Below are 25,815 nucleotides of genomic sequence, written 5' to 3'. Positions count from 1 at the left end.
AAGTGACGAACACCTGTATTGATTGATTTGGATGGGTGACTGAATACTTTTGGGATTATAGTGTACCTACATTTTCTGCTTCCCACTATCTAAGTAATGCCAAACAGATGCTAAAGTCTAGACTCCAGTCCATTGTTCAGTCTGGGGGCCCAGCTTTTCTCATATGTCTCCAGAACATCTTACAGTGAAGTGTTTGATGTTAATCTCCAGTTTTTTGCTGAAGAGAGGTTTAGGAATAATTCAGAAACGAGTAATCCTTTTATTTAATGCAGTCTGCTTTAGTTCTCCTGAATGAAAGAAAAGTTGATCTTAAAGAGGAGCTCCACTGATTTGGTGTGAAACACTTTGTTTTAAAGAGACTTACCTGGTCAGAATCACAGTGGTGGTGATGAGAACCAGACGTCCGCCTTTTAAAAGCTCCTTCACAGTTATCACATGAAATGGTTATTGTTTTTTGATAGTGTAGTGATGAAGTTTTGACCTAAAACATATTTTAATCAATTTATTTGAATCCGTTTATGGTGGAGGGATACATGCAGGGTGTTGTGAAAGTAGTCCCCAAAGAAACAACATTCCATATTACAGTCAGAAGACAAGTGTAGGTTCTCTGGTGGTTCTGGATGGTAAATAAAATGTCTATATCTGTGTTGTTGTCATGGTGACCCCTGGTTCCCATCACCACCACTGTAAAGAAATCTGAACCATTTCACACCAAACCGCTCTGAATCTCTCTGCTTACATCTCAAACACTCAGCTATGCGGAAACTTTGAAAAACTGGTGGAATTAAACTTTAACTACTCCAAAAATGTTCCTCACTGCTGTAGAGAGTGGATGTTGTTCTTTTTCGATGGCTTGGTGGGCGATTTTTGTTGATGGAGAAACTGTGATGGTTGCTTAGAAGGAGCCAATCAGGTTGCCCCTAAGCCTCTGTGGCCCCTCCTCTTCTGCTCAGGCTGAGTTTCCTCTCGCACGCTGGTTCTGAAACGGGTCTGTGTTCAGTTTAAACAGACAATGGAGGCAGACTGTGAGTGGCGGTTTGATGGAGGTGAAAGACCAGCTGCATTAAACTACTGAGCAGCTGTAAATCACCCACAAACAGCTGTCGCACATAATAAGAGCTATGAACTTAATCGCCTACCGAAGGCCTCTGCCTTTATACTGTTCTATGCAAGCAATTAGCATGAAACTGCTTCGCTCTGAGTGTGTCATGAGGTCTAAAGTGCGGCATGTTATTCTTAAACCTAATAGCGGTGTTGGGAGAGAGTGGAGGGCCTGTGTTGTGATGGTAATAAAGCAGATTAATAGAGTAGCCTGTCACAAAGCCTGTCGTTCCTCCTCAAATGCTGCCTGCAATTAAAGAGAAAATGAAAGTCTTAGTCATAGATTTGCATGCTGGCTGACAGTACTGCTGCTATATCATTAATCAGTGTTTTGCGGCACCCACGCAGTTTTTTGGTTGAAAACGGATATGGTTGCCTTACTCTACGATGCTGGAGCTATAGAAATGACCAATATTGGCAAAAGAAATGAGTAAAAACAGACATTGTGCATCATTTTGCAGAGGATATTTCTGAGGAAATGATAAACAAACTTTTAAGCCTGAAATGGAGGCTGGAGATGTGTCTGCAGATTTCTTTGAGAAACAGAGTTTCCTGAAAAGGATGGAAGCGGTAATAAAGGCTAGAGAAACAATAGAATGCTTAGTCGTTGAGGCTTCTGTGTGGTTTGAAAACCAATATATGATTTCTTTTGATCAAATGATCAAATTTTGAAATTAACCTTTTTTTTTTTTCCCTCCCTGACTTTGAAAATTTGTCTGTTTTGACTGGATGTATGATACATAAAATTAATAATATGTGAATATTGGAACTAAATTTACCTGGATTAGCATTACAGAGAAATATTTTCAGTTCCCAGACTGTATTCCCTTAGGAACATATCTCCTCCCTTTCCTCATGTATTCGGTATTCTGTATTTTCCTCTCCTGTCTCCCCCCGTTTGTCATGTGCTCGGATGGATTGATGGCCATCATCATCATCATCATCAATCATCAATCATGGTCATCATCCATCATCAATCATCCATCATTTCTGTCAATATCTGACAAATCTATGATTTTACCATGCAATGAACCCTTTAAACATATACAGATGGTTCTTTAGGTGTTCATTGGTTCTATATAGTCTTTACTAAAGAAACCTTGAGCTGTCTTTAAGAGCCGTAGTTTTCAGCCGATATCTGCCCATGCCGATATGATTCCGATATTATTGTGCGTTCCCTAAACAGTACACACATTTTGTCCATACCAGGTTGACATCTGACAGCTGTTCCTGTTCTGACTTGCAGATGCACAGAGAGCCGTCCACGCTCCATCACGGATTACAGACAAAGTGCTGGAGATGTTCAGGAGCAAAAGTGAGTTTACCTTCATGGCCTCCATCCAGCAGAAAGCGTCCACCTCTGGAGTCCTCTTCTCCATCCATGAGTCTGAGCACAGGTAGATACATCTCCTTTTCTACAACAGTTAGCTCCAGCCGTGGAAGCTGATTGGTTGAGAAGCGTTCTAAACATGCTGTTTCACCATAACATCACAGGTTTTTCACCAACACTGTATCACTCCACTGAAACAGTGTTGCTAAGCAACCACTTTATGCGCAAAGAAAGAAGTAAAAATGTTCAAATGGCTCGAGCGTCTCCTACATCCAGCCGATTTGGTCCAACTCTGAAGATGAGACGATACTAAATTCCCAAACTGCCGGTTGGTCTGCTTGGAGCTGGAGAATGAACTGCCGGCTGTTCAGTGAGTGGGCGGAGCTTGTTATTCTGACATAGCAACAAGCTGCTTGTTAAGGTTAACATCTTAATGTTCATGGCCCAGTTTATTAACCCTAATAAACCCTAACCCTATGACATGCTCCCTCTCGTGTTCTATTGCTTAGTTTCCTTTTTATTTTATTTTATTGTACCTTAAGTACCAGCAGGATATGGAGCCTTTTAAATCTAAACCATGTGAGAATTGTTGTTGTTTAGACCAGAGCCATGAACACGGAGGGAAAACTACAGCTTAATTACAAAGGTTTATATTTCGAAAGGAAAATATCTGGGCAGAGAAGCAGTAGAGAAAAGAAGTGTAACTGGCTGCTGAACCTGCTGTTGTCTTGTATTCTGAACTGGATTTGGCAAAGTGCCTTTCTGGCATCTCATGTATTCATAACATAAATAGTGTTAGCTTGAGCTGTTTTTCAGATCTCAATGGAAGCTTATAATAAATGAGTTTTTCCTGTTTGAAATCTGCACCCATGATGGGCTGTTTAATTACTCAAGCCTTCAAGAATGTTGAGGAAAAAGCACTTAAATATGGCGGTAACTGTAGGGAAGTTTCGTTGGTAAAACAGCTTAAGGAAAACACTCTATAATGAAGGTGTGAGCTGAATAGCATTACTGACTGCTAGGGGTGCAGGAAAAAATCGGTTCTTAGATGCATCGCGATGCGGACCTGAACGATTCTGAATCGATTCACAAATATCAAAAATCAATTTTCTAAATTTTAATTTATAATTAATGTTGATGGAATGCAAAGGGAGGAACTTGGAAGTGGGTAAGTGCAGCGCCCGGACGGTCTGTGACGGCACATAACAAAAACACTACTGGTTGAGTGAGAAATCCGAGCGGCTTCCTCTGCGTTAAAGCCAGGTTAGATCAGAGTCCCAAACCAAACTTTGGGAGCCACATTTAATGCCCAGTATGTCCCAGTGTGTGCTGATGTCCTAGTATAGGCTAAAAAATATAAACGAAAACACAGACGGACTTCGCTCTGCTTTAAGCTTCAGCTCAGCTATAGCCGCTTTCTTCCCGTCTGCACCAGAAAACTTGTCCTCAGAACCAGAGCAGCTTATTGGAAAATGTCTCTCAGCGTTCGGCTGTTTTACGAGGCTGAAGTCGCTTCTTATTCTCCAGCTTCTTGTTCAAATTTTTCCGTTCCACCTTAAATTCTGACTGAGGCGCTGAATGTAAATATGCAGCATCATTTAAGGTGGAACGGAAAATTCGGAAGAGAAGTGACTTCAGCTTCACAGCTTCTTAGTGTTTGACAGTCTCTCGTTGCAGATTTAACGTTCAACTGCGCTGCTTATAAATGCGAATAAGTCTCCAAATGTTCGTTTTAAATCTCTCTCTGCCTTTTCGTTCTACTGGCCAGGAGAGACGGTGTTTTTAAGTGACCTGCAGTCTCGATGAGAAACGGGGCTTTCATGCTAAGCTGCACACGTCCAGTCTCGCAGATACTTTACTGACACAGTGACCCCGACTCTCTACAACACGACCAAATCCAGAGTTATAAAATCACTAAAGTAAACGGGCCGGACGGCTGTAACGTCCATCATCACTGGACCTTATTTCACCGTAACAGCGCATTTATTCGCAGTTGAGTGGCAGCAGCGTCTCAAACAAGAGCAGTGAATGAGCACGTTCTAGATCACTTTCTTTTGATTTATTAATAAAAGATATTGGAAGTAAAATTCATTGCGGACTGTTATAAATACTTTGCTTTAAAAGTACCAGGTCGTCACGCAGTGAGAAAAAATAAATCCTGTATAGAAAAAAAAAGATGCATCGGTAATCGCTTTATAATTGCAATCGTAATTGAATCGTGAGGTGCCAAGCGATTCCCACCCCTACTGACTGCACTGTTGCTTTCACATCACTAATGTTACTTATTATGAATGAAAGTGAAGTCACCGAATAACATTATTCAAATCACCTTATGCCTCCAGAAATTCATTGTCAGCATTTAAGGCTGTGCTATTTGTCGAATGCCTACACGCCTGCATGCAGTTAGATGTTCTTTAGGTCCTGGACATTATGAAAAAGGCTAATGAAGTAGTACAGTATTTTTCTTTGTTTTTAAATGATATTGATGGTTTTTTTTTTTTTGTGGAATGTGCTTTTACAGTAAGATTACCTGGTATTGGCTGTAAGAGGGCATTGAATGAGACAGCTCAAGTTACTTTAGAAGATCTAATATACTGTTAATGCAGTCATGCTGCTATTATTATTATTATTATTATTATTCATGTTATTATTATTATTCATGAAGACCTGACAGAAAATGCACAATGTAATCATCTAACTCTTCTGGGACTGTTTTACTGCTCTGCAGTAAACACACAGGGCGTATTGCATATTGGGTTTATTGTTATATTAATGAATGAAACTTAAAGTACTTAAAACATCACTAACATATCGCTGCTGCTGTCGGAAGAAAACCTTGTATCTCCATTTGTGTTGTTTTTCAGTTTTTGACATTTGAAAATACAGGTCACCCTTTGTATTGTGTGTGAACTTCATGGTGAGTGGACTTAAAGAAACGTCCCAAAATGACTTGGAAAGACGTCTGGTTCCATTGACTTACATTAGAAGTACAGCATGTTTTTTCCTTCTCCTGTAAAGTTACCATTTTGGAGATACGAGGTTTTCGTCTGACAACAGCGACATAAAGCATTATCATGAAAGTAGCGTAAAAAGGGAATCTGGCAACCCCGCATAGGTTGCTGAGACTGAGCATGTCGTTGATGAGCGGTAGGTGAGCAGAGGAAACCGCGTCTTTATAATTACACCGTCTTAAAAACTGAAAACAGATTTTTTGAGAAAGTTGTGATGCTGTGCAAAATAAAAATTGTCGTTGTGTTCCAGTCGATCAAAGGTTACAGTTCTCTAATTCTTCGCTCGAGCTTTCAGGTTTTTAGCAGTGCTCTGATGTTATTGTGAAAGTATTTTGGATTTGAAGCTCCAGATATTCAAGATATGTGGGGGTCTGCAAAAGAGATCTGATGTGGTACTTTCCAAAGCCAAATATAAAAGGTCAGTTCAAGTGAAATGAAGAAAGTTGTTCTTGTCAGCGTGGTGTGCAAACTCAAAAAACCAAAAAAAATAAAAATAAACCCCATTTCCAAAAATGCTGGGACAATGTAAATAAAATGTAAATAAAAGCAAAATGTGCACATCATTTAAACCACATGTTTCCTTGAAAATAGTACGAAGACAACATATCAAATGTAGAAACTGAGAAATTTCATTGTTTTTTGATGCCAAGGATACATACCAAAAAATTTGGACAGGGGCAACAAAAGGCTGGTAAAGTTGTGTAGCGCTTAAAAAAAAAAAAAAAAAAAAAAAAAAAAAAAAAAAAAACACCTAGTGGCTTATTGGCAACAGGTCAGTAACATAATTTGATATATATATATATATAAAAGCATCCCAGAGGGGCAGAGTCTTGCAGAAGTAAAGATGAGGAGGAGTGCCCCACTCTGTGAAAAACTGCATGGACAAATAACAACAAGTAGAAGAACTACAACATTTCTCAACATTAAATGGCAAAAAAGTTTGCTTTTCATAATCTACGGTACATAATAACATTAAACGATTCTGAGAATTTGGAGAAATCTCCAGTCAGATAAGACCAAAACCAGTATTTGCTGGCCATGATATTTGGGCCCCCAGGCGGCACAGCATTAAAAACAGACATGATTTGTTCAAAGTGTTTATTGTCATATGTACAGAGGAAACAGGTTTCCTTATATACAATGAAAAGCTTACTTTGCTCCTCGCTAAGAATGCCAGATATAACATTAAGAATATAAAGAGTATATATACAACCATATATATTAATCAAGAAATAGTGCAATGTATAAATTACAGTGGTATGGGTAAATAGTGCTGTGCCTTGCCGGGAACATGATTATCTGCAGCAGAAATGAGTAGTAAAGTGTAATTTGATGGTGTAAATCACTGCTTCAGCTCAGAAAAACTGTCCACAGACGCAAGTTTAAACTCTAACACACACAGAAGAAAATCATATATAAACAAACAGGATCCAGAAACACTGCCACCTTCTCTGGGCCTGAGCTTATTTAAAATGAACTGAGGGGAAGTGGGAAAGTGTCCAGCGGTCCGACGAATCAACATTTGAAATTCTTTTTGGAAATCATAGTCCTCCGGGCTGAAGACCACTCAGATTATCAGTGCACAGTTCAAAAGCCAGCATTCATGATGGTACAGAGGTGCATTAGTGCACATGGTATGGGTGACCTGCACATCTGTGAAGGCGCCATTAATGCTGAACGATATATACAAGTTATGGCAAAACATGCTGCCATCTAGACGACGTCTTTTTCAGGGAAGGCCTTGATTATTTCAGCAAGACGATGTCAAACCACATTCTGCATGTTATTACAACAGCATTGCTCCATATCAAGAGTCTGGGTGCTTAACCGATCTGCCTGCAGTCCAGATCGGTCACTGCTGAAAACATTTGGGTGCATTGTGAAATGAAAAATATGACAAAGGAGACCCTGAACTGATGATCAGCTGAAATCCTAGATCAAACAAGAATTGGAAAACATTGCGCTTTCAAAACTACAGCTCTTGATCTCCTCAGTTCCCAAACACTAACCGTGTTATTAAAAGAAGTGTTGCAGCACTTTACACAGCGGTAAACGCGCCCCCGTCCCAACTTTTTTGGAACGTGGTGGTGTCGTCATAATCACCACAAAAAGGTAGCCAGGTAGGACCTCTTGATGATCCGCACCTGAAGAGCAGCTGCACAGGCGGTTTTCACCCCAAATTGGAGCTGTAATAAAGACCGTTAGGAACAGCTGCAGTCTCGAGAGCTCAACCCATAAACAGTTGACATCACCGCTGCTCTGACAGTAAATCACTGCCTGACTGACATGAAAAATGCTGACCATAAATCAGTTTTTGCGTGACATGCAGGCAGACCGTCTTGCTCTGTTTAGATTTGCTGCTCCTCGCTGGCATTTGGCTTCATCAACAAAACTGATCTGGGCCCTTAAGAGATGTAAGCTTCAAGTCAGACAATTCAGTGTTCCACTGTCGGGGGTCTTACTTTTTTAGATTTATTTAGAAACTCATGATTGAGCTAAAGTTAGACACTGATGTGTTTAGTCTGGCACCATCGGAGTTATTTTAAAGGCCTCTTTTGATGTCAGTTCGGATCCCAGATGCTGCTCGTGCATCAGAGGCATTCGGCGTGTGAGTGGCTTTGTTTGGGCCTGGAGGTATTATCAAGGAGAATGCTGAGACTTCACTGAGAACACTTCCCAAAGAACCGGCTGTAAAAAAACAAAAAAAAAAACATGAAAAACATTGATTTTTTCTCCTGCTCTTCTGGAAGGGAAAAGCCTTCACTTGTGTCAAGTGGCTGTGCACTCTGACAATGAGTGATCTATTTAATGCGTGCTTATGAGAGTGCATGGAGCCTAGAAGGTTCACTGTAGCTCTGGCTGGATTGGTATTTGGGCATAAAACCGGCATCTAACCGTTGCTTGTCGTGTTCGCTCAGCTTCATTTTGACAGAATTCAGGACGTTATGTTTTTGCCTCTTTCTACACTGCCCAGCAAGTCTTGCGCAAATACAGCATAGCTGCATAGCCTACATGACCAAAAGTATCTGGACACCCCTACTAATTGAGTCCAGGTGTTTTAGCCACACCCACTGCTAACGTATATAAAAAATAGTGTTGCACTGATACCGACACTGGGAATCACTTGTCTGCTGCTGTGTGGTCACTTACAGTCTTGTTACTTCTGCCCTCTCAGTAAAATTAACCACAGGACGTTCGGTGTCATAGTCTTAAGCCTCGATTTAGCCTTTAGCATAGCAGCCTGCTAGCTGGGCCTGTGTCCACTAGCCCTGCCTGCAATGCGCCTCTGTCGGTCAGCTGTATCACTCAGCAGAGAAAACACAAAGTCCCTGATACTAACAGCCTGAACAACAATGATAGTTCTGGCACTCAGATGCAGCGCGAGTGAACATGACGCAGAGAAATCTGGATGTAAAACAACATTCAGCTCAGTTTTTGAGCCAGAGAATCTGCTGTGTGCTGATGTGTGAACACCACAGGTTTATCTGTTTGCTGTTCAGCTCCTTTTTTAACAGTTTTGTACAATGAAGATATTTTGCGTTTTACTTAAGTTGTTAAAATGGTTGTTATTACTAAATATATAATGGTAAACACAAAATTTATGCAGTAAATAAACTTTTTTTTTTTTTAATAAATCTAATCCAACAAGTACATGACGTCTGGCCAAGCTGATAGTTTTATTTGTGACGCAGAACAAAGATTTTACCAAAATACAATGTTTTAAAAATGTAATTGTATGAATATCAGGCTGGATCTAGTATCAGCTGTTGCTAAAGGATCAGGTATCTGTATCCGAAGGGGAAAAAGTGGTATCGTGGTCCATCTCTAGTATAAAAGGAAGTCCATAGCCATGCAATCTACATAGACAAACGCTGGAAGTAGAATGAGTCGTAATGCTTAGCTCAGTGACTTTAAACATTGTGCTGTCATAAGATACAATTTTGCCACAAGAAATTTCTGTCCTGCTAGATCTGCCCCAGCCAACTGTAAGTGACATTACTGTGAAAGGAAGGCTCAACAGCAGCTCGGCCACACATACTCACAGAGCAGGGCCACTGAGCACTAAAGCCTGTAGCATGTAAAACCCATCTGTCCTTTATTGTATAACTAACTACAACTTACATACTGACTCTGGAAGCAACATCAATACAAGCTCCGGATGAACCGTTCATCATGAAGTGGGTTTCCATATCCGAGCAGCTGCGCACAAGCCTAAGATAACTATGCACAATGCCAAGTAAGGCCAAGTTATACCTGTGGACCTCAAATAAGCACAAATAATGCAATAGAAATACAAACAGTGGAAAACATGCCAAGGCTCTACAGCTTTTCTGCTGATACTGATGGCGTGAATAATATTTACTAAATTCCAGCAGCATCTGATGACTCAGTGTAAATTACTTTAGAAAATCAAATGTAAAACATTTTCCCTGACACATTTTGCTGAGCCCAGAGAAGCCACTCTGTACTTACTCACACTTGCCTTTGTCGATAGTTGGAAAGCTATATTGTTCATTTTCACCGTTTTGCCCAATACAAGTATATTTTATGTATGTTAAATATGTGAAGGCACATCACAGAATAACACATTTTTCCACAGAAATATTCTACTAAAGCACTAAATTTGGAAAAAATAGTGATGTATACTGAGACTGTGTGAAGTTATACCATAATATATATTTTGGCTATACCGTCCTCTAGTGCGTTGGCATTATTACTGCATTTTTCAGTGCTGTTGTCGCATCATAATTTCATGTATTCTAAGAACGCCTTGGTAGTTTTACCATTTGGCTCAAACCAGCACATTAATATTAATATACTTCACTTCTCAGTGGCTGTTCGATCACGTGATCTGACCTGCAAACACCTTCCGTAAAAGACAGAAAACATGGAATCTTTATTCTGCTTCCAAACTTTGGAGCTCAGTTCACCTTTTTATTAGACAGTCAAGCTCAGAGCTCACGTTTAATAAACATTTGAAAGCACAGTTTTTTTTATGGATTGAGTGCATTTACATGCATGTAATAATCCGATAACTGCAGAAAATCCGGTTTTGTGAGTAATCTGATCGTGTTTACGTGCACTTGAGTATTCAGGTGATGGGGAATCTACAGGTCTGGCAGGCAGTGATCAGATTTCTGCTTTACAACTGACCAATAAACTCACAGAAGAAGACGTGCCGTAAACGTAATGGAAAAACTCAAACTTCATGCCCCGGCTTATTTTTAAATTTATTTATTTTTTAAACATTGCGCCTTTTTACTTGAAATTATGAACATACCTCAGTTTAGAAGATGAAGTATATTTAAATCCTTCAGTTCATCAGGTATGTATTTGGTTTCAGCATTGCTCCAAAAGTGTTTTGCTGTGTCTTGCGGTGATGCTGCTCGCTTATTTCCAGTACCGCTGCCAATTTTCGCACGTGTAGACTGAGAAATCTGAAAGAAATCGGTGAGTTTACATGCACTGAAATCTGATTACTGTGTTAAAACCCAGCCTCTTTACTGAATTTCTTAATCGGATTTCTAGACCTTACTCTAATCTAAGAAATCAGTGTGCCGTTTACACGACCATTTGAATAATCATAACAGCAGAAATCAGATCTGACTATTGGGTGCGTTTATATGCACTCAATAATCATTGTCTCTCTGAAACCGATAAATAAGAGCGATGTGGATTTTATTCATGATTGCAGTGCATCCAACAACAAAGGCAGCGTGGAGCTTCTTTTGTACAGTGATAGGAAACACAGCAACGCCAAGAAAGCTGTAGTTCCACATGCTGATCCATTTTAATGGCCAGTTGGGCTCACCAACAACCCTGGGGCCAGATTTTAAGAGTCAGATCAGCTCCTGTTTCTTCTCAGGAGCTCCTGTTTCTTCTTCCTCCACATTTGCCTCGGCGCTGACTCATTCCTGATATCTTCATGACACATAAAATCAGCCACAGCTGTGTGATGAGCCTCTGTCCGTCCGGTGTCTTGTTAAGAGAGCGCTCACGCTGGGCCGTGACGGCTGAGCGTAGCGGCTTATGATGGGTGAGCAGAGGCTGAATTCTGTGCAGACAGCAGTTTCACCTGAGGATCCCTGAAGGTCCCTTTCAAAGCCTTACAGCACTTTTTCTTCCTTTCCTCCTTTCTTCTAGTCGCCTCTGTCTTCACACAGTCTACAGCTCTGCTCTCTGATGAGCACAGCCTTTTCTCCAAAATTAGACATGTGACCAGTCACAAAGGAAAGTTGTTGTCACTGAAATAAGTAATAAAATAAACACAAAAAAGCAATTAGGAACTAAATATAAATGACAAAAGTGTAGCTGAATAGACGTGTGATTCGACGATGTTCAGAAAAGTATAGATTCATCAAAATGTTACTGAAGTACTTGAGTAAGTGCAAGTAGTTACTACCCACCTCAGCAAGATAGTAACTGTGGATTTAAATGTGCAGAAGTGCTTTGACTTATTTAAACTCGAGTCAATAGCAATGTGTAAATAGACTGGGGGTGCCAAAACTTCTGCACATGCTTGTTTTCTGAGTACATTCTGAGTAGACTGGAGGGGAGCGCCACCACACAGCGGAAGCCCAAAACTACAATTCAGGCAAAGTGACGAGCAGCTCGTGTGCGTTTTGGTGGTGGCAACGCGCCACTTCATTGTTGAGATCTGGACAGGCTGCAGCGTGTGCTCACTTTATCTGCCGAGATGCAAACGGCTCAAACACTCCTTCATTTGATTGAAATGAGCTGTCAGATTTGGGCTGACGGCAAAATGATGTTTTGATTGCGCCAAATGGTGACAGGCTGGTTGCTCTCCAACTAATGTCCCTCCTTATTACCCCCGCACACCCCTCCCTGACTGGAATCTGGCCAAATTTTAATGTCTGCAAAAAGGAGCTACGCCATGAAAAGGAAAAGCGCTCTACAATAATGGCTGTTAATTTTGCTGGTGTTAATTGTTTGATTAGGACAAAGCCCTGCACAGGAGGGGGACCTGAGTTGCTATGGAAACTGCTGAAGATGAACGCGGGTCATTTAGTGGTGACATTAAAGAAAGTTGCGGGGTTTTTTTTACTGCTAAAAAATGAACACGCCGATAGGCCTGACAGCAGCATGACGGGAACGTGTAGAGCACTGTTGACGAGGTTGTGAGCATGAAAGAGAAATTCACTGTAGGCGTGCATTTGTTTGTTTTTGGTCATCCACACAGACTTTTTGTGTGATAAGATGAGAGAGGCACATCAAAGCGTATGCGTTTTAAAAAATGAAGATGCACTGTGCATTGAAGAAGTGATGCATTTAATTGACATTTCAAGCCTGTGAGTCAGTTCCACATGAATAAGGGTCTGAGGCAGCATTCTGCAATGCCAGTGTGATGAAAATGGTTGTAGTACCAGAGGTGTGGACTCGAGTCCTACTCCTGTCACATTTGATGACTTGAGACTTGACTTGAGAAAATCGAGACTGACGCGACATTGACTCTAACTCAGTGACTCAGACTCTGACTTCAGGCTTTGAACTCAACCACTCGAGACCCAAAGTTGCATGGATAATCTGACAGCTACAGAATTGGTTACTTTTTATGCAAATGGATTCAGTTTCTTACCATAAACTGAATAAACGGCAGCATCATCAAATGTCTGTTACAGAGCTTAATCTAGACTTATTTTTTAACCCCAATTCCATATTTTTGTGTGCAATATGTAAATAAAAATAATATTCAATGATGTGCAAATCATTTAAACCCCCATGCTTAATTGAAAATAGTACAAAGAAAACAAATCAAATGTTGAAACATTGTTGATTTTGTTGTTTTTGGGAAAAAAATATTTGTCCTTTTTTTTTTATTTGATGCCAGCAACACCTTCCAAAAAAGTTGGGGTGTGGGTATTTTTACCACTGTTTCATCACCTCTTCTTTTAACAACACTAAGCATTTGGGAACTGAGGAGTCACTGCTGTAGTTTTGACAGCGCAATGTTTTCTCATTTTTGCTTAATATGACTTCAGCTGCTCAATTATTCCGCGTCTCCATATTTTTTACTGTGGGAGTTCTCCCATGTTATTTCCAACCCGATGTTGGCATGTGACGTCATTCATTCAACCATAGTGCGTCTCCAAACTCAACACTCAAGTACCTTTATCGCCATATAGGGTGACTTTAACCAGGTCACTATGGCCAAGGCACTACCAAACTTCACTCAGTATGTGGACTGTCCCACCAGAGACTAAAGAGCACTGGACCTTCTGTTTGCTAATGTTAAGGAAGTATACAGCTGCTCCCCCCTCCCCCCTCTGGGTAAGTCAGTCCACAACTTGGTGAACCTCAGTCCCTGGTATGTGCCACTGGTGAAGTCAGCCTGTGACCACACGGACAGTGAGTAGATGGTCTGAGGAGACTTATGAGGCACTGCAGGATTACTTTGAGGCTACTGATTGGCCAGGACAGAGATGACATTGACGGGCTCACAGAGTGCATCACGGGCTACATTAACTTCTGTGTGGACTCCACTGTCCCAAGCCAGAACTGTCAAATGGTACCCAAACAAAAAGCTGTGGATAACAAAGGACATTACAGCTCTCCTTAACAAGAAGAGGGCCTTCAGAGCGGGAGACAGAGTGGAGGTGAGAACGATCCAGAGGGAACTGAAGACAGCGATCAGGGAGGCTAAGAACAAATATAGGAGGAAGCTGGAGTGGAAACGCCAGCAGAACAACATGAGGGAGGTCTGGAGTGGAATGAGGAACATCACCAGCTTCAGGTCCAGTAACAACACAGGAGTAGAGAGCAGCGTGGACAGGGCCAACAAGCTAAATCTGTTCTTTAACAGATTTGACACTGCAGGCTCCGTCCTCCCCAGTCCTGGCTCCTCTGCTGCCAGTCCTCAGAAGCCCACTCCAATCACCCCCCCCCTCCCGTGACAGCCCATCTCACACCTCCACCCATCCCCCACCTCTCACCTCACCTGAGTCTCACTGCTGACCAGGTGAGAAGAAGTTTTTAATGCTGTGCCTCCACTGGTTACAACAAATACTGGTTTTAGTCTCGTCCCTTACATATAAAGATTTCTCTAGATTCTCTGAGTCTTGTAATGTTATTATATACTGTAGATGATGAAAAGCAAATGTTCTTTGCTGTTTTATGTTGAGAAATTCTTGAACTGTTGCACTATTTGGTGGTGCAATTTGGTGGTGCAAGTGGTGAACCCCCTCATCTTTACTTCTGAGAGACTCTCTGAGCTGCTCATTTTATATCCAGTCATGTTACTGACCTGGTGCCAATTAACCACCAGGTGTTGTGGTTTTTTGTTGTTGTTTTTTTAAGCATTACACATCTTTACCAGTCTTTCTGTTGCCCCATCCTAACTTTTTTGGAAAATGATGCCGATTCAAATTCAACATGGGCAAATATGTTTTAAAAAAAATAATAAATATATGAAATTTCAGTTTTAACATTTGATTTGTTGTCTTTGAAGCATGTTCAATCAAATGTAGGGTTTGAACCATTTGCACATCATTTGCATTTTGTTTTTATTTACATTTTTCACAGCGTTCCAGCTTTTTTGGAAATGGGGTTGTATTTCAGAAGACAAGTTGAAGTGTTTAGAGCTCAAATTCGCCTCCATAAGTTGGAATCAAGCAAAGCATCAACAGCATCAGCATCAATGCACTTAAACTCTTACTGGAGAAACTCACCAGGTGAACTGACCATTTTCATCATGGGCAAAACAGGAGAGACACACCGCTCTCTCTGTTTGACTGATTTTTAACAGCTTCTGCAGGTAAAACAAGCACAATGTTCACCTGTGTGTGTGTGTGTGTGTGTGTGTGTGTGTGTGTGTGTGTGTGTGTGTGTGTGTGTGTGTGTGTGTGTGTGTGTGTGTGTGTGTGTGTGTGTGTGTGTGTGTGTGTAAAATATTATATAAAAAAAATATACACACCCTGGTGACCATTTGTGCTGGTGCATTGTTCAGTGTTATGGCTTTAAAGGCTTTAAATTAGCTGAAGAACGCAGACTGACTTGTTTAAGATTAGGACAGACTCACCTTCACTGACTCGGGACTTGAATTGACACTGAACTGTCTTGACTCGGGACTTGAGTGTGAAGACTTGAGACTTATTACTTGCAATGCTAGTGACTTTGTTCCCGCCTGTGTATAGAACCCATACAGAAGTTGGCACATTAAGCGTCAGCTTGTTTGAGCAATGATCATATGAGTGATCTAAAAATTTGCTCCTCACCTTGCAGACCAAACATGCTGTATCTATCTAGTCTGCGATCATGTTACAGTTTAAGATGTAGATATTATTGTAACGTTACTTTACGTTACATCTGCTTTAACCAAGCAACAGGGCTTTACACTTACTTTACTAAACTAATTCAGCAGCACAAAGAAACATCTAGTACTTTACAGAAAAACAGAGGTTTGATGAAATGGTGAGATTAGCGCCCTCTAGGGTCTTCTCTATAGATTTTGAGCTTGTAAACTTGGACTGTATACAAAAATTTGGTATTATGTCAGTGTTTTAATATTTTGATATTTGTGGGTAACTTTTGCAAGAAGTCATGTGACTATTAGTAATTAACTGAAGCACCTGTGTCATCAGAGAGAGTAAAAATATAAACTCTACACAAGCCAAAACATTTATTTATTTATTTATTTATTTATTTTATTTGTGCGTAGCCATGTGTAACGTTGGGTGAGCAGGAGACGATGCAAGTGTGAGTTGGTTTTATTAGACTTCATAGCAAAAACAGGAGAAGCTGAATAGAATAGAATAGAATTTCTTATGTAGTTTCTTTGAAAACTTGTAGCTGCTGGAATAGGGAAACCGCATAGAATGGAAAACAGCTGCTACAGTCAAAATTGATCTTATTTCTGAATACCTGGCAACCCGTTCTGTTTCTGAAAGCAGCAGAGCAGCAAGAAACATGACAATTTTTTGTTGTACTCAACAAGGTCTGAAATCCAGCAGACAGTTTTTTTTGTCTTTTATGTTACTTTGCTTGTCCCCTGGACTGTAAATTAGCTTTAATGTATCTAGACTCATTTGCATAACGTAGAAAACATGCTGTAATTTTGAGCAGCACAGTGAATAGACTGAAATGAGTATGATGCAGTGCAGCGAACGGAGTGAACCCTTTCGCTTACTCCCAAAAATAAGCAAATTGAAGGGCAGAGTTATAACTGATGTCATATTTTATTCATGTGGAAGTTATGTCCACATTTAAATCAAATACTTTCAGTGCAGCACTTTTTAAACTGTGCTTTCAAATAAGTGTAAATTACTTAAAAACAGTAAAACATTTGCCAGCATGAACCTGTAGGTTGTTTTTAAGCAGGACTGTTGGGTGAAATAGCTGATGATGAAGTTAAAGTCCTAAATGTTTAATTATGTCTTTATTTCCATAATGAATAGAGAAGAGTGACTGAATGGAGTTTACTTCTCCACATCAGCAGTTCTGGTCCTGAGCTGTAAAGCAGCTTGTGAAAGGTGTGCATTCAGTGATCCCTCTCAATGGAGGAATTTTATAATACTATATATAAGACTATAGAATATCCTGAGTGTGCGTAATAGACACTGCATGCTTTCTTCTTTCTATAATGCAGCACCAAGGCTGTGCTTCATTCTCACCGATGAATAACGCCTTTAGATCAGGAACACGGTGATATTATTATGCAAAGATGCTTCAGCTGGTGAATCCTTCACCTATGAGATGACGGGTCATATCCACTGAGTAAAGTGAGCCATTGGAAGATTAATTTACTTTTTGATATTTGTATAAAGTCTATTCACCTTACATTTAGTGCTGTCCATTTAGCCCATCTAGACTCATTTTCTCGTTTTGTTCATATCTTCTTATAACATGATGCTCATGTTTCATATCAAAATGCTCTGTTGTCTTTATCCCTACTTTCCAGAAACACTGCATGGCATTTCATATCTGCGATGTGGACTGAATGAATTCCAGTGTTATGGTCAGTCCTTAGAGATTTCCTGAAACGAAGGCCTAGAGGGCTAAAGGAAGTGTTTCTTTTGTCTGTTAATTGCGGCTGAAAGATTAATCAATTCATATTGAAATCAAAGAAAATATCAAGTGTCATTTTCAAATGGCAGCAGCTGTGACTTTAATTAGACTACACTCTTAAAAAGATGATTCTTAGGTAAATCCAGTTCTATATAGAAACACTCGGAGAACAGTTTGCATGCTAAAAGGGTTCTTTGCATGGTGAAATGGTTCTTCAGATTAATGAAGAATGTGTTGTATATGCTCTATATAGAGCCTATTTGGAAATGGTTCTATACATGGTTAGAAATAAAGGTTCTGTGCAGGTACAAAGAATGTAAATGTGCCCTCAAAGGTTCTACGGTGGGTTTAAGGTCTGATTGTGAACCTTAAATCAGGTTCTCCAGGTGAAAAGTTGGTATTTGTACTTTTTCATAACTGAATGATTTAAAACAGAGCAGTAGAATAAAAGCCTGGAGGCGAGGCGAGGTGGGTGTGTGGAGTCAGTACAGCTTAGAACAGATTATTTCAGTGGATTATGGTTATGTTTCCTGACTAAAGGCACTGAGATGGAGCCTTGATGGTCCCACTCCAGTGACGAGAGGGGCACAGTGACTGTTTAATACCTCTATTTTGACTGTCAAGCATATAACAATAGCAGAATGCTTGTTGGTGCTATATTGAACCATTTCAACATGCAAAGAACCCTGTAAGTATGCAAATGGTTCTTTTGAGCGTTCATGGTTTTATATAGAACCATCGTCTTGCATGTTATCGAAGTTGCTATAAAGGGGAATTCCACCAATTTTTCAAGGTTTTTGCCTAATTCCGTTGCCGTGATGTGAAGTCAGTGAGTGATTTGATCTAAAATGGTTCATTACAGAAGGATTTCTTTATAGTGGTGGTGATAGGAACCAGGGGTCACCATGACTACAACACAAATAGACATTTTATTTACTATAAAAACCATATGTTTTCTCGGTTTTATATAAAATACTGATGGTAAAATAGAAGAAAATCTGGGGGGGGGGGGGGTGGGGGGGAGTTTTTCCTGCATCGATTCCTCCACCATGAATGGATCACAAAACTATCATAAGACAGAAAATAATCACCGTTTAAATCAGTCACAGTATCGGCTCAGCTATAACGTTGGCCACTGTTGGAGAACAGCAGTTTTTTTTTCTTTTTAGTAAGAGAATGACAAGATCTTAAACGAGAAGACTTAAGTTACTGTGTGTTGTTAGGAATGTTATTGCACTCTCAGTAATAAAGGTACTAAATTGTCACTGGGGTGGGACCCTCAAGGCTCCATCTCCGTACCTTTTAGTCAGGGATCATAACTGAACCATAATCCACTGAAATGACCAGTTCTAAGCTGTGCTGACTCCACACACCCTGCCTCGCCTCGCCTCCAGGCTTTTACTCTACTGCTCTGTTTTAAAACATTCGGTTATGAAAAGGAACAAATACCAACTTTTCAGCTGGAGGAACTGATTTAAGCTCCACAATCAGACCTTAGAACCACTGGAGAACCTTTTGAGGAAACATTAACATTTGTTTGTACTTTGATGAATGAAAAATGTGTGGGATATTTGCTCTTTGCCAGTCACGAGAATGAGTGTAAGAGTTTGAGGTGCGTTGATATTGTGCAGACCTGTCCAGGGTGTATCCTGCCTTCCGCCTGATGATGGCTGGGATAGGCTCCAGCCCCCCCCGCAACCCTGAGGGAGAAGCGGCTTCGAAAGTGTGTGTGTGTGTGTGTGTGTGTGTGTGTGTGTGTGTGTGTGTGTGTGTGTGTGTGTGTGTGTGTGTGTAATATTGTGCAATACTCCAAGCCTTGCTGTTTTCACTAACGTTAGCAGCCTAAAGGCTCAGAATATTGTAGCACAGAAACAGAATCTGATATGAATGCTTGTACTCGTGTTGTTTTTCGTTGCTATACTAAAGCCAAAAAGGCTTTATTCCACTGATGCAGCCACCAGCAGGTGAAAATCTGTGACCTAAGGCCTGTTTCTTGGGTAAATTTGTGCAACAGAACTGAGTAACAGCAGGAGAAATGGAGGGAAAAGGTGCCACCGCAGGACCTCTTTACCTAAAAGATGTGCAGCTGAGCTGAAGAGCTGATCCAGAGGAGAGCCAGGCTGAAGTGGAGGACATGATACCCACTGTAGTGTCACTTATCTTCAGCTGTGATGACACACCACCTGCAGTCTGATCAGATTACTGTGTATACCAGTCTGAAGAACAAATCTGGGTGTGGAGTTAACGGTTATTGGCTGGAGTTAATTGGGAACCTGTGTTAATTGCTTGGGATGGGATTAGTCTTACGTGAGGACGTGGATAATGAAATACCAGCGTTTCTCTGCGATTTTAAATTCACCATGTCAGTCATTTTTACACACTGCGCGCTCCCACATCTATAAAACGAGTTATATTAATCTTGTCTGAATTAACATGTCTATAAAACGAGTGTTGTATTTTGGGGGGTTTCATAGGTGTGGAGGCTCAAAAAAGTGTTTACTGGTTATCTGTGGCTGAAATCCAGCTGATCTCTACTGTCCTTCTACAAACTCAGAGCTTTAAAACGTCATACGTTTAATTTTATGTGGTGAAGTCAAATGTTGGCTGTCAATTCCTGGCAAAAAACTCGCAAAAAAACCTAATCTTGTACGAATAGTGCTTTAGACTAGGTTTCTTGCCCAGTGGCCTTTGTTGGTACTGCAGGTTTTAGTTTTAAAAATCAAAAATTTATTATACAAGCATTTAACTAAAAAAAAAGCAAAATAAAACACCTTTTTTTATATCAAGCTCATTCATTGTTCTGGTAAAATGTTAGCTAGTTGTGTTTATATTTTCAGTGCGCGCAATACCGAAATGGACGAAGTACAGCAGTGAGTACGCAGCTCTGGGCTTCACCTGTGTGAGATCTGCAAACTGGTAACTGCAGCTCTGTGCTGTTTGCTCTTTATAGGGACTTTATAACTGAAGTTTTGAATCCCACCAGACTAAATAAGGCCAATAGGATATAGAATATAAATCTAAGTGCAGCCAGTATGTATCTCAACACAGTGAGTCTGAATGTAAACACAGCAAATACGCGTCTAAACCTGTCGAATTTAGCTGAGCTCAGTCTGAAGCTTTCCCCTGAGAGCTTTGCCTAAGAGAGTCCAACTTTTCTGAATCCCTGATGCAGAGAAAAGACTGTTTAATCTGTTCTTGTTGGTCAATAATTCGTTTGATGATCACCTCAGATGGATTGAGCAGTGCTGCTCACTGCTCAAAGTTTTCTCAGTCTGCGATTCAGTGCCTGCTTCTCTTGTAGATGGTCCGGCCTCAAGTCTGTCCTTTTGAAAAACTTTAAATCATTTATTTATGATGGACGAGTTTCATACAACTGAAAAGTGGAATGTTTTACATTGACTTGCCCTGAAAATATAAACATTACTAGCATTTTCTGAGAACTATTAATGAGCTGATATACAGAACTGTGCGAAAGTGTCTCCTGAAGAACATCCCCACACCATGATCCCCCCTCCACCAAACTTTACACTTGGCACAATGATGTCAGACAAGTACCGTCTCCTGGCAACCGCCAAACCCAGACTCGTCCATCAGATTCCCAGACGGAGAAACGTGATTGGTCACTCCAGAGAACATGTCTCCACTGCTCTAGAGTCCAGTGGCGGCGCTTTACTCCACTGCATTCCACGCTTTGCATTGCGCTTGGTGATGTAAGGCTTGGATGCAGCTGCTCGGCCATGGAAACCCATTCCATGAAGCTCTCTACGCTGTTCTTGAGCTGATCTGAAGGCCACATGAAGTTTGGAGGTCTGTAGTGATGGACTCTGCAGAAAGTCGGTGACCTCTGCGCACTATGCCCCTCAGCACCCGCTGACCGCTCTGTCATTTTACGTGGCCGACCACTTCGTGGCTGAGCTGCTGTCGTTCCCAATCGCTTCCACTTTGTTATAATCCCACTGACAGTGGACTGTGGAATATTTAGTAGTGAGGAAATTTCACGACTGGACTTGCTGCACAGGTGGCGTCCGATCACGGTACCACGCTGGAATTCACTGAGCTCCTGAGAGCGACCCATTCTTTCACTAATGTCTGTAGAAGCAGTCTGCAGGCCTAGGGGCTCGGCTTTATACACCTGTGGCCATGGAAGTGACTGGAACACCTGAGTTCAGTGATTTGGATGGGTGACTGAATAATTTTGGAAATATAGTGTATGCAGGTTCTGCAAGTTATGTGGTTCTAGCACTGTGAATACAGTACAAAAACTGCTAGATCAAAAAAAAAAAAAAAAAACCCTGAGAACAGTAAGTTGACTTTGTCAAGCCCTCTTAAATTAGTTTAATCCAGGTTAATGAAAAACAAATTGGGTGTTGATCCCAAAAGCTTTACTATCGCTGTCAATGGAAGTCCATATTGCTGTGATTAAACTAAGATTAATGTTCTGAAGCCCCTCAGCAGCTGCCCCTGTATTTTTGTTCTGTCCCAGCAGGATTGGAGAGGACTGATGGAGAATTTAGCCCAAAAAGTCTCATCTCTGAGGTCCAGGAATAGCACTGAGACACCTGGCCTCTTCATGGAGCTCTGCTGAGCCTCCACACAGACGTCTGTAGACTCCTAATGATCCGCTGTCTGCTCTAATGGGATTTCCACTTTCAGCAGTGCGTTAGTTAACTGACCATTCACAGAATTCTGAGAAACTCCTTTCTTCCTTAGTTCTGAGATCTTAACTCATTTGTGCTGTGTCCATCAAACTTTCCGGTTAATCAACCTGGCGTCTGAAATACTGACACTAAGCCCAAAGGTTCAAAAGCTCTTAACATTTAAAACAGTTTTCAATCAAAGGTGTCAAAATAACAGAAGATATTTAACACCAATTAGCATGATGTAATTTGCATAATTCTAATTTGTTTGTTCGGCTTCATTCACTGTTAGTTTTTTGAATGCTGAAAGATGAGAAATTGTTGAAAACATTTACATATGAGCCACCTGTTGAGCCTGCTGTGGTTTAGCCCCGCCCATTCAGCTTCCAGTTCAGCCTAGAGCAGTTTAGCTCCACCCATTCTCATTCTCTTGAATGAAATCAGTGTTTTGTAAAGCTTATCCAACCTCACATTTGTAGCAATGAAGTCATTTTGTGGGCGGAGCCTGGGTAGAGAGATTGCTATGAGTACATGGAAAAAAAGTCTTACATAGACTGCATTATAAGTTTCATTTTAGTCCTTTCTGACCCTTTAAAACATGCGTGCGTGCGTGCGTGCGTGCGTGTGTGTGTGTGTGTGTGTGTGTGTATACCACTTCTAATAGCAGCGCTGAGTGACCCGTCAAAAGTGCCAAGGAAGAGTTTCTGTTTTTTCTCAATATTTCACCAGAATCAGAAGTTTGTGAGAGGAGAAAAAACAAAAACAGAGAAGCTCCTGGTTTGTGAGGCCTTGTTTGGTATTCCGCAGAGGAGTGTGTGTTTCAGTGGGCATTAATATGGATGAAGTTTGGAAGGAGAGCAGACTGAAACGTGGCGGTGATGGTGGGAAAATAAAGCAGCGTTCGTCTCTGCTGAGGAAGAATCCCTGGATGGATGGATGAACAGTTTGAGCTTTTCTGGCTGTGTTTATCCGAGCTGATCAAAAGTCTCTCTCTCTCTCTCTCTCTCTCTCTCTCTCTCTCTCTCTCTCTCTCTCTCTCTCTCTCTCTCTCTCTCTCTCTCTCTCTCTCTCTCTCTCTCTCACCCCCTCCCTCCTATCAGAGAGACAAATACAAATTGATGTGCGCCTCCCCAGTCTACCTTGTTAGCCCTGACACATGGTCAGCGCAGCTTTCAAACCACTGCTGTTGTGGAGGTTACATGTGGTGGGAGAGGAACTCATTGCATCAGAGCGAACCGCACGGCTCTAAACTGCTCCTAAAGCCTCACATTCAGTACAGAACTCAGAATTATGAAGCAATTTTGACATAATTTCAAAGTACCTGTTGTTTCTTTACATTGTGTGTAAATTTCATGATGAACGGATCAAAAAGACGTCTGGTTCCATTGACTTACATTAAAACTGCAGTATGTTTTCTCTTTCTCCTGTAAAGTTAACATTTTGGAGATACGAGGTTTTGTTCCGACAACAGCGATATGTTGGATTAGGGCTGGCGCACTATATTTGGGCCCAGCTTTACAATGATGCTAATTTCTGCTAGCGTTCCTATGGGATTACTAATTGGATGTTAGCGTTTAGCTAACGCTTGTGCAAATTAAATTATTTTGGACCTTTTTTTTTTTTTTCTGGCTCCACTCATTATAAATCAAAGCGGGGTTGCTGCCGCCTCACAGTGAGGAGGGCCTGGGTTCGATTCCCCGGCCGGTTGACCGGGGTCCTCTCTGTGTGGAGTTTGCATGTTCTCCCCGTGTCTGCGTGGGGTTCCTCCGGGTTCTCCGGTTTCCTCCCACAGTCCAAAGACATGCAGTCAGGCCGATTGGACATGCTGAAATGCCCCTGGGTGTGAGTGACTGTTTGTGTCTGTCTGTCTGCCCTGCTTTGGACTGGCGACCTGTCCAGGGTGTATCCTGCCTTCCGCCCAATGACTGCTGGGATAGGCTCCAGCACCCCCCCAACGACCCTGACGGAGAAGCGGCTTATAAAATTGATGGATGGATGGATGGATTAATACAATATTGGCAACAGTGAAAACAATTGTTTATTCTATTAAATAAAATAAACTAAAAACTACAAGCATGTATTTTGTTTTAGTGGCCAGAAATCATTGTGTTCTTTAAAGGCCTGGAAGCCCATGAGCGGTTCTCCACTAATGATATTTTCTTATTGTGGCAGAAGAAGGTGATGTCTTCTTCTTTCGGCTGCTCCCTTTAGGGGTCGCCACAGCGGATCATCTGCCTCCATCTCGCCCTATCCACTGCCTCCTCTACTTTCACACCAATCATCTCCATGTCCACCTTCACTACATCCATAAACCTTCTCTGAGGTCCACCTCTTCTCCTTCTACCCTTCTATCTCCAACATTCTTTGCCCAATATATCCACTATTCCTCCTCAACACATGTCCAAACCATCTCAACCTGGCCTCTCTGGCTTTATCTCCAAACTGCTCCACCTTCACTGTCCCTCTGATCTGCTCATTTCTAATCTTGTCCAGCCTGGTCACTCCCAACGAAAATCTCAGCATCTTCATCTCCGCCACCTCCAGCTCAGCCTCCTGTCTTTTAGACAGAGCCACAATCTCCAAACCAGACATCATAGCAGGACGCACTGCTGTCTTGTAGACCTTCCCTTTCACTCTTGCTGCTATCCTTCTGTCACACATCAGCCCTGACATCCGTCTCCACCCACTCCATCCTGCCTGCACCCTCTTCTTCACCTCTTTTCTACACTGTCCATTGCTCTGGATGGTTGACCCAAGATATTTGAAGTCATCCACCTTTACGACCTCTACTCCTTGCATCTTCACCTTTCCACCTGCCTCCCTCTCATTCACACACATGTATTGTAATATATTCTGTCACTTCCTAATTATGTTGGTAGTTAATCTAACATGTAAGGCCCTCTGTCCAGCTCCTGAAGTCCTAACCAGTGACCAGGCTGTATTTGCCTAGACACCACAGAGAGAACTGATTTGATCATTTTTCATTGGGCATTTTAAGATTTTAATCCTGTTGTTTGTCTCTGAAAGCCTTGAAGGCCCCATAATATTGCTGCGCATTATGTATTCTACTAGATTGTGACTGAGGAAGGTTATTGTAATATGGTGAAACACATAAGTGAATTTGTTTGATGTGCCACGGTTAAAATGATTAGACCGAAAAATGCTTGTGCAATCTCAGATAATAACTTACACTTTTCTGTGCACTTAGAAAATAACGGAGAACCTGTGAATTATATAATTATATATAGTGATATACATTTATAAGAGAAGCCAGTGGGCAGTTGCTGAATTTCATCAAGCAACATTAATGCGTAACTCATTTTTGAAGAGCACTTGAGTTTTCAGTCAAAGCTGTTTGTAAATTAGACTATAAATCTGTGTAATTGCTTCTTTCTGAGATGAGACTAGTTTTCTAAATCTGTGATTACCAGCGTGGTGATGTGGGCGGAAGTAACACGGACTCTGCTCGATTGGCATGGATAACAAACCCTTGAAAGCAAAACAAGTTTATTTATAAAGCTCATTTCACACACACAGGAAATCCAGTGTTTTACAGAAATAAAGGCAAAAAGAAATATCAAAAGATAGATATTAAAATAAAATGAATACAGTTGGTTATAGAAAAAGTAAATAATTGAAAGGTACATAAAAGTAAAAATTAAAAAAGGAAATGGACAAACAGCTTATTAAAATGTTAGTGTTATTAAAGTGTTAT

The 25,815-nt window shown here is 41.0% G+C and overlaps 1 protein-coding gene across 1 annotated transcript in view; it reads left to right on the top strand.

Moving 5' to 3' along the window:
• The window catches only part of LOC108411071 (protein kinase C-binding protein NELL1), a 406,580-nt gene that overhangs the window by 77,651 nt on the left and 303,114 nt on the right, over positions 1-25,815 (top strand). Inside the window, exon 3 of the mRNA XM_017682451.2 lies at positions 2,348-2,498. Within this exon, the coding sequence (XP_017537940.1) occupies positions 2,348-2,498 (151 nt within the window). The remainder of the gene's footprint in view (positions 1-2,347; positions 2,499-25,815) is intronic.

This window comes from Pygocentrus nattereri, chromosome 15, assembly GCF_015220715.1.
Source record: "Pygocentrus nattereri isolate fPygNat1 chromosome 15, fPygNat1.pri, whole genome shotgun sequence".
In the NCBI taxonomy this organism is placed as follows: Eukaryota; Metazoa; Chordata; class Actinopteri; order Characiformes; family Serrasalmidae; genus Pygocentrus; species Pygocentrus nattereri.
The sequence above is the reverse complement of the archived record's forward strand: the minus strand, read 5'-3'. Positions and strand labels throughout refer to the sequence as shown.